General features: G+C 34.6%; 1 protein-coding gene across 13 annotated transcripts in view; it reads right to left on the bottom strand.

Moving 5' to 3' along the window:
• ARL15 (ADP ribosylation factor like GTPase 15) overlaps positions 1–16,038 on the bottom strand; it is a 485,879-nt gene that overhangs the window by 291,262 nt on the left and 178,579 nt on the right. For all 13 annotated transcript variants that reach the window (XM_007486307.3, XM_016431297.2, XM_007486298.3 and 10 more), the window contains one exon: positions 1,778–1,837. In XM_007486307.3, the coding sequence (XP_007486369.1) occupies positions 1,778–1,837 (60 nt within the window). The remainder of the gene's footprint in view (positions 1–1,777; positions 1,838–16,038) is intronic.

Below are 16,038 nucleotides of genomic sequence, written 5' to 3'. Positions count from 1 at the left end.
ATATTAGGAAGGAAGGGGTTAGACAGAAACATGTAATAGACAAAATGTAAGTAATATCTTGACAAGAGAAAAAAAGGAATTAAGTTGGACGACAGAGAGATGAACTTTAGAGGGGCAAAAATAACAGAGAATATGAAACGTCAGACCAAAACTTTTAGTATAAAGACAGCTATGAAAAAAATATAAAGAGGAAGGCACGGCTATAGCAACACAAGTAGAAGATAGCCAAAACATATTTTAACAAAAGAAGGTTGTAATTAATAAGTAATGTAATTAATATAATTAATATAAAGTAATTAATAAGTAAAATTAAAAAATAATAAGTATATGAATGATAATAAACAATATACTAAGAATATAGAATGTATATCCCCTAAGAATATAGAATCCACATATGACAATGGGGTACTATGTGCTCATATGTACAATCAAAGCATTGTATACACAGTCAAGGTACTTTAATAATATAACCATAATTTGTAGCACCTATTTGGAATATAAAGTAGACAGTAAGATGAAAGCTTAAAAGAATCTGTATCTAAAAGCACAAAGGAAAAAACAGGGTTTATACTTAGAGATCATTTTTAAATCTATTACATAAAACGAGAAAATACCCATGAACCCAGACTGAGAAGAGGTAAACATAAACTAATCACAACGATCAAAAATCACATTTCAAAATAATTGCTGGAGTAAGTTCAATTACTAAACTAATAGTAAGAAGGAAATTATTCAAAAAGATATACCCAATAAAACAAATTATTTCCTAACATTTCCAGCAATATGAAAATAGATTCCATATTTAAAAGCAGATAGTGGTCATAATCACATGGATAAGAAAAAAAGGCTTTATGAACACTATTAAAATTAGAACTCATAAAGGAGTTAAGAATGTTTCATTTTCTTTGCTATTAAAATATTAAGATTTCCTGAACTGAATATAGCATTATTTAACGGGATCCTTAAATTAGTTGAGTCTCTGATTTATATTAAAAAGGCTTTTAAAAAACTTGCACTAAAGAAAATATTAAAAGAAAATAATTAATGATTTTTGTACAGCCTATCCAGTAAATGTACTTTTCCATCAAAACTATCACTGGGAAAGATTTATTATGATAGGCAGATTAGTGGTACAGTGGATAGAGCACTAAAACTGGAATCTGGAAGACTTGAGTTCTAATCTGACCTCACTATGTAAGCTTTGGAAAGTCATTTAAACTTTGTTTGCCTCAATGTCCCTATCTATAAAGTGAGGATGATAATAGCTTCAAGGTGCTTGTGAGGATAAGATGAGATATAAAGGTAAAGCACTTTGTAAAACTTAAAATGACATATAAATACTACCAATAATGATGTCAGTTGGAGAAGATTAAAATAAATGTTATCCAAAAGACTTTAATCCAATAGAAACTATAGCAAATAAGAAAAAATCTCCAAAATGATTTTTGTTATATGAAAAGTTGAAATTGCCTTTCTAGAGGCCTTAATAATAATATAACAATTTATTTAATAATTTAGATTCACAAACAAATGTAATGAAAATAGAAAGCATAGTGGGGTTTAATCCACAATTAGTTTTTGTGCTTAATAACTAAGCATTAAGTTTAAGGACATTAATAAAGCAAACATTAAGGAATACATTTTCAAGAGGAAAGTCACTCAAAGATCAAGGGTTGAAATGACAAGTTATTCTCACTCTAATTCTATATAATTAATTCCCAACGACAAATCAGAATAAAAGTTCTAACAGATAGACAAATAATTTAAAAAGTTTTACCTCCAAGTTCTTTTATATTCATGACGGCACCCTGAAGTGGAACTGCTTTTATGCTAAAACCTAAAATTAGAAAAAATAGAAAATATTAGTAACTTAATTTGTAAAAAAATATATATATCTATATCTCCTCTATTATTCTTTAATAAAGATTATTTGTTCCGTACTATTAATAAACTCACCAGAAATATACATTTTAATGAAAAATTCACTTCCCTGAAAATTACCTAAAACTGCATACTGTTCATCTTTCAAACATAAATGCATATTGCAGCAAAAATAAGACACAGCCCTTCAAAAAACCTACAGTTTGCCCAAATTTTGTATTTCAAAATATAATCTTTCTATTCTAATTCTAATAATTAAGTATTGTGGAGGAGAGAATTTTGAAAGTCTGCAAAAGGCTGGAAAAGCACAGACTCCAGAACTGTCAATCAAGAACATTCTATTTGGAATGAGGACTGGAAAGACAGTTAAGAAGAAGGAGTCAAACTGAAAATCTTGGTCTCTGTGCATTTGAGACAGAAAGGAAAAAGGACAAAGTCCAGCTCTCTCTGATTTCTCTGCTGTGTTACAGTGACTCAATTTCCAGACCCGTTAACCCATTTTCTCAATCTGAACTATATTTCACCATCCTCCAACCTAGGAAATATTCTAGTGTTTAGAGAAACCTCAAAACTTACTTCCCTTCCTTTTCCTTATCTTTCCTTTCTTTCCCAATAAACCCCTTACTTAATCTTAAAGAAGAGAAATAGTATTTTATTTGAGACATCATAAAATTTACTCTGAGTTGATTTAGAGAGACCAACAGAGGAATCAACTGGAAGGGCAGGGAAGAAGGGAGGAAGGACAAGGAGGAAGGAAAACCAGGGAGGGTAAAGGGAAGAAAAAGGGAGGAAGGGAGGAAATTGGCAGCTCTGATCTTTAGTTATCATTTATCACTCAAATAATCCTTATTAAACTATCAGACTCCAACTTATTGAATATAATCCTCATCTAATTTTTTAAAGTTTCTTGTAAACTACTGATATGTACAATCATATATATATGCATACATATATTAACTGGAATTGGAGAAAACATTGATTTTACAGCTAGCAGGTTATCTTAGAGGTAAAATCAAACAATTAAGCTGACCAAAGAGCAACAAATTCAATAAAGTAAAACTGTGTCCTTAAAATTAACCTTTTTTCCCCTAAGAACTATGGAGAATGTATTATTATCACATCTTTGAGTCAAATATATTCTTAAATTTTTCTCAAAGTTAATACATGAAAATCAGTTAAAATACAATGTAGTTTGGGATAGAAGGCACTAGTACATAGTTGGGGGAATGAGGAAAGGTTTCATAAAGAAGATGGTGCCTGAGATGTATCTTAAAGGATTAAGTGTAAAGAAGGAGTTCGTGGCAGATTGTAAGAGAATACATAAGTACGCTTGCATGTATTTATACATAGGAAGCATTTAATACAATAGCGTAGTCATGCATCAAAGATGTTATACTCATAAAAAATCAAATTAAATATGACTTCATTTAAATATGCTTTTTAAATACTTGTGATTTACTATCAGTGCATATACTTCTTTACTCTGCTTGCTCTCAGAAATATCATTTTTATAGTTTTATAGCAGCATCTTAAATTTGTTTAATTACTGATAGTTTTAACTCTAATTTTCTTATATTTACTTGTTGTGCACACTTAATTTTAACAACTCTATTTTTATCCTCTGGCATATCCTCTGGTGTAGGAGTCTCTTAAAATGCTTGTTGAATGAAAAGTAACTAGAATCACAGAGAGACATTCATTTTGTTTGGGTGCCTGAAAGAATAGTAATTCACACGATGAAAATCGTAGAGCAGTTGTGTTTGCGGTATGAACACATATATGTAGGGGGCATCTAGGCAGCATAGAAGAGCATCAGACCTGGGGTCAGAAGGACCTTGGTTCAAATCTGGCCTCACACGCATCCTAGCTGTGTGACCCAGGGCAAGTTACTTAATTCCAATTGCCTGGCTCTTGCCACTCTTCTGTCTAAGAATTGACACTAAGACAAAGTACGTTATTTAAATATATGTATATATGTAAGATAACCTTGCTAATCATCTCTGAAATCCATAGAGGAAGAAGGGAGGGAGGGAGGGAGGGAAGCATTTGTTAAGTACCCGCTATATGCCAGGCATTATGCTAAACACTTTGACAATATTTCATCATTTGATTCTCACAATGATCCTGGAAAGTAAGGGCTATTATTACCCCCATTTGAAAGTTGAGCAAATGAGGAAAGCAGACGTGAATTGCTGGTGATCACAAATATAATAAATGCCTTCAGGTTGGATTTGAATTTCTGATTACATGTCCAGAACACTATGCACTGTTATCACCCAGTTGCCCCTGATACTAATGTCAAAAATTCTCACTTTAAGGTACATAATGCAAAAATATAAAAGACATTTCTATACAATATTTGTATTTTATAAAAGGTTTTTCGCCTCAAGTACAAAATCTGTATCAAGATTTGTACTGTGCCATTGAGCTCATTCTTTTAATTAGTAATTTAAATAGCCTATGTGTGTCTACTGATTTTTGAAAAATATACCATATGTGGTAATTAGATCATTATTCTTAGTAACAATTTCATAGCTTATTCATTCTAAATCCATCAATGAGTAAGACCAGAAATAGACATTCTCTTCAAATACTTTATTTCACAAAGAAGGACAGCCATTTTGAATTCAATAATTTGACTAAAAACTACCAATTAAAGTCTGATACTTTGTAAATTTTTTGAGACTCGAACAAAAGGAAAATAACTTAATATTGGATACAGAAAAAAAAAAGTAAAACCAATGTCAAGAAGCTGACAAAAATGCAAAAACTGTCCCTCCTACTTCTTCAATAAAGCTGGCAAAAGGTGGTAAGGGGAGCTCAAAATGGTATGAACTGAATAGTTCTTAAATCATCAATGTAAATACTTAAGTTGTTTTAGTCTTTGTCTGAAAAACAAAACGTGCTACTACAGAAACTAAACTATACCCTTAAGATAAATGAAGTCATGGGGGCAACTAGATGGCTCAGTGGATTGAGAGCCAAGCCTAGAGACGGGAGGTGCTGGGTCCAAATCTGACCTCAGACACTTCCCAGCTGTGTGACCCTGGGCAAGTCACTTAACCCCCATTGCCTAGCCCTTACCACTCTTCTGCCCTGGAGCCAATACGCAGTACTGACTTCACAACGGAAGGAAGGGATTAAAAAAATATATCAATGAAGTCCCACTACACAGCTGGTTCCAATAGCACCAGACCTTAACCCACACATCACCATTTTCCTGCTGCCTCTAAAATACTATTTCATTTCTGGGCTTTCCATTTCTAGTTTTAAATACAATGAACAGATAAACACTACTACTGCTTCTGGAAGGGTTATGTTCATCAACTACATTATGATTCCATCCCTGGAAACTCATCTTCCCCTGGGTGCTATTCCTCTAATATGTCTTATGTCTCTCTTAGAATGGGAGCTTGTTGAGACCAGAAACTATCTCTTATTAAAATTTGTATTAATACCACTTGGCACGATGCCTGGAAGGTAATGAGCATATATAGGGTTTTTTTTTCATTTTTTTATCATTATTTGCTCAATTTGGAATATTATTCCTTGGTTACAAAAATCATATTCTATTCCTCCCTCCTGTAAAGATTAAAATTTTGGTGAAGCTGAGGCAGGTAGAAATTAGTTTCTCTCTGCAAGAACTATTATTTTTATGAGATTTATTAAAGGTAAAGGGTTAAAGAAAATACAAGCAAGAGAAGCACGTGCTAGGTGGGCCATGAGGCCCACCCAAATTTCACTCACATCTGTTTGTCTGTTTGCCAGCGGAGCCAGGAAGAGAAGAGAGCCTGCCGGTGGGCGGAGACCCTTTAAATAATGATTTTGCTCTCAGCCCAGGTGAGAATTCAGTGAGATTACCAAGCATTCTGGGGAAGTGGAGCAAGGACTTCTGGGGATTGAAGGCCTGGATTAGAGTCCATTTTTACATCCCCCCTTGGATCATTATTGGGGAAAGAAGTTTCCCCAAAAAGGATCATGAAAACATAATCAACTTAAACATTACAACAATTTGAGAATAAGAGAAAAAAAAAACCCAATAATTGCTAGACGCATTGACAAAAAGCCAGTTAGGGAGAAGTTCCCTTTGGCATGAAAGTATACATACAAATAAATGTTCAATCAACCACAAGCAAAGTTCATTTTTGTGCAGCTTGTGGTCTGGAGGCTTCTTCATGGTATCTTCTCCAACAGTTCAGTTTCTGGATTCAGGGAAGTAGCATCTTCTTTACCTAAAATTCTTCTCAAAAGGAATTTAAACTTTGCAATTTAAAATAATTATATTTTTTACACTCCTCTCCCCGACCCCTCCCATAGCTGATGCGCAATTCCACTGGGTATTACATGTGTCCTTGATCAGAACCCATTTCCATGTTGTAGATGTTTGCACGAGGATGTTTATATAGAGTCTACATCCCCAACCATATCCCCTCAGCCCATGTGATCAAGCAGTTGTTTTTCTTCTGTGTTTCTACTCGCGCAGTTTATCCCCTGGATGTGCATACGGTTCTTTCTCATAGATCCCTCCGAGTTGTTCAGGGTCACTGCATTGCCACTAATGGAGAAGTCCTTTACATTCGATTGTACCACAGTGTATCAGTCTCTGTGTACAATGTTCTCCTGGTTCTGCTCCTCTCGCTCTGCATCACTTCTTGGAGGTCTTTCCAGTCTCCATGGAATTCCTCCACTTTATTATTCCTTTGAGCTCAATAATATTCCATCACCAACATATACCACAATTTGTTCAGCCATTCCCCAATTGATGGGCATCCCCTCGTTTTCCAGTTTTGGGCCACCACAAAGAGCGCAGCTATGAATATTCTTGTACAAGTCTTTTTCCTTATTATTTCTTTGGGGTACAAACCCAGCAGTGCTATGGTTGGATCAAAGGGCAGAGAGTGTTTTAGCACCCTTTGGGGATAGTTCCAGATTGCCCTCCAGAATGGTTGGATAAATTCACAACTCTACCAGCAATGAATTAATGAACTGACTTTGCCACATCCCCTCCAGAATTCGTTATTTTCCTTTGCTGTCATGTTAGCCAATCTGCTAGGTGTGAGGTGGTACCTCAGAGCTGTTTTGATTTGCATCTTTCTGATTATATGAGATCTAGAACACTTTTTCATGTGCTTATTAATGGTTTTGATTTCTTTGACTGAAAATTGCCCATTCGTGTCCCTTGCCAATTTATCAATTGGAGAATGGCTTGATTTTTTTGTACAATTGATTTACTCTTTGTAAATTTGAGTAATTAGACCTTTGTCAGAGGTTTTTGTGATGAAGATTGTTTCCCAATTTATTTCCTTCTAATTTTAGTTATATTGGTTTTGTTCGTACAAAAACTTTTAATTTAATATAATCAAAATTATTTATTTTATATTTTGTGACTCTTTCTAAGTCTTGCTTGGTTTTAAAATCTTTGCCTTCCCAAAGCTCTGACATGTATACTATTCTGTGTTCACATAATTTACTTATACTTTCCTTCTTTATGTTAAAGTCATTCACACATTGAGTTTATCTTACTGCAGGGTGTGGGGTATTGATCCAAACCTAATCTCTCCCACACTGTCTTCCAATTTTCCCAGCAGTTTTTAACAAACAGTGGAGTTTTGTCCCAAAAGTAGTGACCTTTGGTTTTGTCATATACTGTCTTGCTGAGGTCACTTACCCCAAGTCTATTCCACTGATCCTCCTTAATGTCAATTAGTCAGTACCAAATTGTTTTGATGACCACTGCTTTATAGTACAGTTTAAGATCTGGGATTGCAAGGCCACCTTTCATTGCATTTTTTTTTCATTATTTCCCTGGATATCTTTGATCTTTTGTTCTTCCAAATTGACTTTGTTATGGTTTTTTCTAATTCAGTAAAAAAGTTTTTTGGAAGTTCAATGGGTATGGCACTAAATAAATGAATAAGTTTGGGTAGGATGGTCATTTTTATTATGTTAGCTCATCCTACCCATGAGTAGTTAATGCTTTTCCAGTTGGTCAGATCTAGTTTTAGTTGTGTGGAAAGTGTTTTGTAGTTGTGTTCATATAGTTCCTTTGTTTGTCTTGGCAGATAGATTCCCAAGTATTTCATACTGCCTAGAGTGATTTTAAATGGAATTTCTCTTTCTAATTCTTGCTGCCAGGATGTGTTGGAGATATATAGAAATGCTGATGAATTGTGTGGGTTTATTTTATATCCTGCAACTTTGCTAAAGTTGCTGATTATTTTCATTAGCTTTTTAGTTGATTCTCCAGGATTCTTTTAAGTAGAACATCATATCAATTACAAAGAGTGATAGAGTGGTCTCCTCATGGCCAATTTTAATACCTTCAATTTCTTTTTCTTCTCTAATTGTTACTGCGAATGTTTCTATTACAATGTTAAATAATAAAGGTGATAATGGGTATCCTTGTTTCACTCCTGATCTTACTGGGAATGCATCTAGTTTATCCCCATTGCAGATGATGTTGGCTGATGGTTTTAGATATATACTGTTTATTATTTTTAGGAAAGACCCTTCTAGTCCTATACTTTCTAGTGTTTTTAATAGGAATGAATATTGTATTTTGTCAAAGATTTTTTCTGCATTTGTTTAGATAATCATGTGGTTTTTGTGGGTTTGCTTGTTGATATGGTCAATTATGAGGATGGTTTTCCTAATATTGAACCATCCTTGCATTCCTGGAATAAATCCGACCTGATCATAGTGAATAACCCTCGTCATGACTTGTTGGAGTCTTTTTGCTAGTATTCTATTTAAGATTTTTGCATCTATGTTCATTAAGGAGATTGGTCTGTAGTTTTCTTTCTCTTTTTTTGACCTGCCTGGCTTTGGAATCAGTACCATGTTTGTGTCATAAAAGGAATTTGGTAGAATTCCCTCTTTGCTTATTATGTCAAATAGTTTATATAATATTGGGATTAGTTGTTCTTTGAATGTTTGATAGAATTCACTTGTGAATCCATCTGGACCTGGGGATATTTTCTTAGGGCGTTCTTTGATGGCCTATTCAATTTCTTTTTCTAATATGGGATTACTTAAGAATTCTATTTATTTTTCTGTTAATATAGGCAATTTATATTTTTGTAAATATTCATCCATATCAACTAGATTTCCATATTTATTGCCATAAATTGGATAAAACAGTTTTTAATGATTGCCTTCATTTCCTTTTCATTGGAGGTGAGCTTTCCCTTTTCATCTATGATACTGTTGATTTGGTTTTCTTCTTTCCTTTTTTTAATTAGACTGACCAGTACTTTGTTTCTTTTTTCAAAATACTAGTTTCTAGTCTTATTGATTAGTACAAGGGATCTTTCACTTTCGATTTTATTAATTCCTCCTTAATTTTTAGGAACTCTGATTAATTTTTCTTCTGGGGGATTTGATTTGTTCACTTTCAAGTTTTTTAATTTGCATGTCCAATTCATTGACCTCTGCCCTCCCTAATTTGTTAACATATGAACTCAAGGATATAAATTTTCCCCTGAGTACTGCTTTGGCTGCATCCCATAGAGTTTGAAAGGATGTCTCATCATTGTAATTTTCTTCAATGAAATTATTGTTTCTATAATTTGTTCCCTAATCGATTTTGGAGAATCATATTATTTAATTTCAAATTAATTTTTGATTTGGCACTCCATGGAACCTTACTGATCATTATTTTTATTGCATTATGATCTGAAAACTTTGCATTTATTTTTCTGCTATTCTTCATTTGTTTGCCATGTTTTTATGACCTATTACATGGTCAATCTTTGTGAATATATGATGTGCTGCTGAAAAGAAGGTGTATTCCTTTTTGTTCCTATTTATTTTTTCTCCATACATCTATTAACTCTAATTTTTTCTAAAATTTCATTCACATCTTTTACTTCTTTCTTATTTATCTTTTGATTTATCTAAATTTGATAGTGGTAAGTTCAGGTCTCCCACTAGTATAGTTTTACTATCTATTGCCTCCTTCAATTCCACTACTTTCTCCTTTAGAAATTTGGACACTATACCATTTGATGAGTACATGTTGATTACAGAGATTAACTCATTTTCTATACTCCCTTTTCTCAGGATGTATTTATATTCTCTGTCCCTTTTAATCAGATCTATTTTTACTTTGGCTTTCTCAGATATTATGATTGCAACATGTGCCTTCTTTCTATCAGTTGAGGCCCAATAGGTCTTGCTCCAACCTTTAATTCTAACCTTGTGAGTAGCTACCCAGCTCAGGTGTGTTTCTTTTCTTTTTTTTTTAAACCCTTACCTTCCATCTTGGAGTCAATACTGTGTATTGGCTCCAAGGCAGAATAGTGGTAAGGGCTAGGCAATGGGGGTCAAGTGACTTGCCCAGGGTCACACAGCTAGGAAGTAGCTGAGGTCAGATTTGAACCTAGGACCTCCCGTCTCTAGGCCTGGTTCTCAATCCACTGAGCTACCCAGTTGCCCCCTCAGGTGTGTTTCTTATAGACAACATATGGTAGGATATTGGATTCTAATCCACTCTCCTATTTGTTTACTTTTTATGGGTGAGTTCCTCCCATTCACATTCAAAGTTATGATTGTCACTTGTGAATTCCCATGAATTTTGATATCCTCTCCTAGTTCTGTCCTTTCTTCTTTTGCTATATCCTTTTAACCAGTGATTTATTTTAATCAATCTCCCTTATCCCCTCCCTTAATATGCTTCCCTTTCTGGCCCCTCCCTTTTTGTTCCCTTCTTGTTTTTTTAGGGTTTTTTAAGTTCCCTCCCCCCCCTCTCCTTCCCTCCCATTTTGTACTCTTTCCCCCCTACCCCCTTAGCTTTCCCCTCTCCCTTACCCTGTAGGATAAGATAGAATTCAAGACTCCAATGGATCTAGATGCTCTTCCCACTCAGAATTGATTTCACTGAGAGTAAGGTTAAAGTATTACCTATTAACACTGTCTTCCTCTCCTTCTTATAAAAGTATTCTTCCCCTCCCCTTCCCATGTGTATCTGTGTGATAAAGATTATCCTGTTTATTTTATTTGTTCAGGTATCTCTGAGTGCCATCTTTGATTTCCCCCACCCTTTTTTTTGCATATCATCTTAGCCCATAATGCCCCAATCTCTTCCTGTGAATGATTCATCTAATTACTATAATAATGAATACAATTTTGAGGGTTACAACTAACATTTTCCATATATATATATATATATATATATATATATATATATATATATATATATATATATATATCTAATGGTAGCTCAAAGAAGAGAGTTTGAATAAAAAACATTTTTCCCCTTTCCCTCTCTTTCTTATTTATCTTTTGTGTGTTTCTCTTTATCTTTGTGTTTGGATATCAAACTTTCCACTTAGTTCTGGTCTTTTCTTTACAAATACTTGAAAATCTTTTATTTTGTTGAATACCCATACTTTCCCCTGGAAGTATATAATCAGTTTTGATGAATAGGTGATTCTTGATTGAAGACCCAAGTCTCTTGCCTTTCTGAATATCTTGTTCCAGGCCTTGCAGTCCTTCAGTGTGGAAGCTGCCATGTCTTGTGTGATCCTGATTGGTGCCCCTTGGTATCTGAATTGTTTCTTTTTGGCTTCTTGTAGAATTTTCTCCTTAGCTTGAAAGCTCTGGAATTTAGCAATTTCATTCCTGGGAGTTGTCTTTTGAGGATTTAGTGTAGAGGATGTTCTATGAACGCTTTCAATGTCTATTTTGCCCCCTTGTTCAAGAACATCAGGGCAGTTTTCTTGGACGATTTCTTGTAGTGTGCTGTCAAGATTTCTGTTTATTTCTGGATTTTCAGGTAGACCTATGATTTTCAAATTTTCTCACCGGGCTCTGTTTTCCTGATCTGTCATCTTGTAAGTGAGATATTTTATGTTTTCTTCTATTTTGTCAGTCTTTTGACTTTGCTTTATTAATTCTTGCTGTTTTGCAAGATCATTGGTTTCCAGTTGCTCAATTCTGGTCCTTAAGGCCTGATTTTCTGTTATAATCTTTTGGTTTTCTGCTTTAATCTTTTGATTTTATGCTATAATCTTTTGATCTTCTCTTTGAACTATTTCCCACTTTTCTTGCCAGAATGTTGCCATCTTTTTTGATAAGCTCTACTTTAAATTCTTCCAGAGCTTGTGGACAATTTCCATTTTGGAGAGTTTATTTGAATATCCTCCTGTATTTCCTCTGTAGACTGGGTTTTTCCTCCATAAAAATTTTCGAGGGTCAATGCCTTTTTTTTTGTTTTACTTGGAGGGTATTTGTTGCAGATGTGCACAATTCACCATCACTGTGGAGGTTTTTCCTTCCCTTTTTAGTCAGAAATCTGAGTGAAATGAGAAGGCTCTCTGTGTATGGAGTTAAGGAGCAAGGATTTTGCCTGAGGCAAGCCCTTGAATCTCTGCAGCCTCTGGTATTCACTGCTCTTCTCTGCGCCACCTTCCTTATAAAGCCCACGATCTGCGCTCCCCAGCCCATTGGGGTTTCAGGTGTAGCTGCTCTCAGGGGTAGGTCTTTGGTGGTATTAGTCAGCTCTGAAGAACCTAGAGGTTCCCCTTGCTCACTCGCTGATTCTGGCATGAGCTGGCTTTGCCTCTGGCTCCATAGGTGGGGTAGGGGAGGGTAGATCAGCTCACATTTAGATGGGAGCTTTTTCACCCCCTTATACTGTGGAAATGCCCAAATCCCACATACCTTCAATGCTGCACCCTACTAAAGAGTCCCTTTGTTCTTATGAATTTGTTTTTTGGGGTCTTCTGAGGGAGTCTATATCGGTGAATGCTGAGGAAAAGGAAATGTCCCACACGTCTAGACTGCCACCATGCTTACCCGGAAGTTCCATATAAATATATATATATATATATATATATATATATATATATATATGCTTTTAATTCATTTTTCTTTCATTAGTATAAATAAAGAGTCCAACAATCATTCATTCATTTATTCAAGAAATATTTGTTAAGCACCAAGTATAGAGCACTGTGTTGGATACTGTGGGAGACATGATTTAGGAAATACATTCTCCCTTTTTTCATGGAGTTTTATAGGTAACTAGGCACAAACATAACTATGATACTCCATATAACAATATCATTCTTGAATATATCATTATATTATTAGTGAATATATTCAAAAATTACAAAACAAAATAAAATGCCATGTGTGATCAAAGAATTATGAACTGGATGATTCAAGAGATTATCTCATTTAACTCCTTTAATTTGCAGATGAATAAAGCCTAGAAAAATCAAGGGTGTTGTTTGTTTGGTTTTTTTTTTTAGTCTAAGTAATATATAATATAGATACTAATTAACAGAGTCAAAATTAGACCTGAGGTCTTCTGACTAGAAATATAGTACTCTTTCCAATAACCAAAGGTTTGAAGGAAAACTCATTCTCAAATGTGGTATTTAGGAAAATCTTGTTGAAGAAGAGAAAATCTGATTTTGATGTTAAAGGTGGCCATGAATTCAAAAGGATATGAGGGATAATATAACCAAAGGTACAGAGGCAAGACATATTGCATGTTCAAAGAGAAAAGAGTTAAGTTTGATTGGTATTAACCATTCCCAAAAGGAAAAAATATAAAGCCAGAAAGGTAGGACAGTATAATGTGGAAAATGTTAGCCAAAGGAATTTGAAATGTACTCAGTAGGCAAGAGAAAGCAATCATAATGATGTTACAATACTTTGGACACCTGATCTGCTTTCATCAAGGTTTTTTCTTAGGCCATTCATTACTATTCAAGATGACTAAATTGCTCATCCGGGTACAGTCACCACCACCCAATATTATCAGGTAACTATAACAACCTATCAATTGAGTATATATGAGAATACCCTTATTCCCAAGAGAGCTGGCTACTGAGATCACTGATAATCAAGGTGAATTGCCTTGATAACCAATAATAGGTATAGAAAAGATTGTCCATAAGCCAGGCTCATATGCCTTAACAAACTGGCATTAAGAAAAGACTGTTCACAACTTCAGACATGTGCCACCTGACCAATTAGAATTCTAAAATCTTCAAGAGCTAGGGACCTTCTAAGAAATGCTTTCTCACAATATAAGCAAAAGAAATCCTGCTTCAAATCACGTTGCTGCTAAAGACCTTTCCTGTGATGCTGAGGGAGGACCAAAAGGGTACTTGTATCAATTTGGTAGAGGTTGGTATAGAATGAAAACAAGTCCAAAGGAATATAGTGTCCCAATCATCTGAGAGGAGCACTGTAAAAATGGAGACTTGAACCCTGGACTCCAAACCCCAGAAGTCCTTGCTCTGGCTCCCAAAATGCTTTGTAATCTCACTGAGATCTTCACCTGGATGGGATCAAAAGTTCTATTTAACTGGTTGTAAAAGCCTACTGCTTCCCTTTTCCTATTTCCGCTTGCAAGCAGACGGGTCTTTTCATGATGTAGGTGAGGTTGAATGGGCCTCTCGGCCCTCCTTCACACATGCTTTTCTTACTTGTATATTCTTAAGTTCTTAATCTTTAATAAACCTCTAAAAATATAATATTCCTTGCAGAGAAACTAATTTCTACATTGCCTCAGTTTCCCCTAAATTTTAATCCTAACAGCACTGACACATCATAATGTCCTTATACTTAAAAATCTTTCTAGGATATCTTTTTGTGGTGGCAAAGAACTAGAAAATGAGAAGATGCCCCATCAACTGGGGAATGGATAAACAAGTTGTGGTATATAATTGTGATGGAATGATTTCATGCTATAAGAAATTATGAGCAGTTTTTTGTGATGGCAAAAAATTGGAAATTGAGGGAATGCCCATCAATTGGGGAATGGTTGACCAAATTGTGCTACATGTCGGTGATGGATATTGACTCATATTCAAAAGCACTACTGTGCTATAAGAAATGATAAGCAAAATGATTTCAGAAAAAGCTAGAAATATCAGCACAAATTGATGCAGAGTGAAATAAGCAGAACTGGGAGAACACTGTACACAATAGCTGCAATATCTGATGCTAAGTGAAGTGATCAGAACATAAAAGAACATTGTACACAGTAACAGCAATATCATGCAATAAATTAAGGAAATTAAGGCAATCATTAAAAATTATTATGCCCAATTATACAACAATAAAAATGGCAATCAAGGTGACATGAATGAATATTTACAAAAATATAAATTGACTAGACTAACAGAGGAAGAAATAGAATACCTAAACAACCCCATATCAGAAAAATAAATTGAGTAGGCCATCAAAGAAATCCCTAAGAAAAAAATCCCCAGAACCAGATGGATTTACAAATGAATTCTATCAAACATTCAAAGAACAACCAAGCCCAATATTATACAAACTATTTGACAGAATAAGCAAGGAAGAAGTTCTACCAAATTCCTTTTACAACGCAAATATGGTACTGATTCCAAAGCCAGGCAGGTCAAAAACAGAGAAAGAAAACTACAGGCCACTCTCCCTAATGAACATAGATGCAAAAATCTTAAATAGAATACTAGCAAAAAGATTCCACCAAGTGATCACGAGGATTATTCATTATGACCAGGTAGGATTTATACTAGGAATACCATTCACATAATTGACCATATCAACAAGCAGACCCACAAAAATCACATTATTATTTCAATAGATGTGGGGAAAGTATTTGACAAAATACAATACTCATTCCTATTGAAAACACTAGAAAGCATAGGAATAGAAGGGCCTTTCCTAAAAATAATAAACAGTATATATCTAAAACCATCAGCAGTTATCATCTGTAATGGGGATATACTAGAAGCCTTCCAAATAAAATCAGGAGTGAAACAAGGCTGCCCATTATCACCTCTCTTATTTAACATTGTATTAGAAATACTAACAGTAGCAATTAGAGAAGAAAAGGAAACTGAAGGTATTAAAATTGGCAATGAGGAGACCAAGCTATCACTCTTTGCGGATGATTTGATGGTCTACTTAAAGAATCCTAGAGAATCAACTAAAAAGCTAGTAGAAATAATCAATAACTTTAGCAAAGTTGCAGGATACAAAATAAACTCACATGAGTCCTCAGCATTTCTATATATCTCCAATCCATTTCAGCAGCAAGAATTAGAAAGAGAAATTCCATTTTAAATCACCCTAGACAATATAAAATACTTAGGAATCTATCTGCCGAGACAAACAAAGGAACTATATGAACACAACTACAAAACACTC

The sequence above is a fragment of the Monodelphis domestica genome, chromosome 3 (assembly GCF_027887165.1).
Source record: "Monodelphis domestica isolate mMonDom1 chromosome 3, mMonDom1.pri, whole genome shotgun sequence".
Taxonomy (NCBI): Eukaryota; Metazoa; Chordata; class Mammalia; order Didelphimorphia; family Didelphidae; genus Monodelphis; species Monodelphis domestica.
Note: the sequence above shows the minus strand (reverse complement) of the source record. Positions and strands in the feature narration are given on the sequence as shown.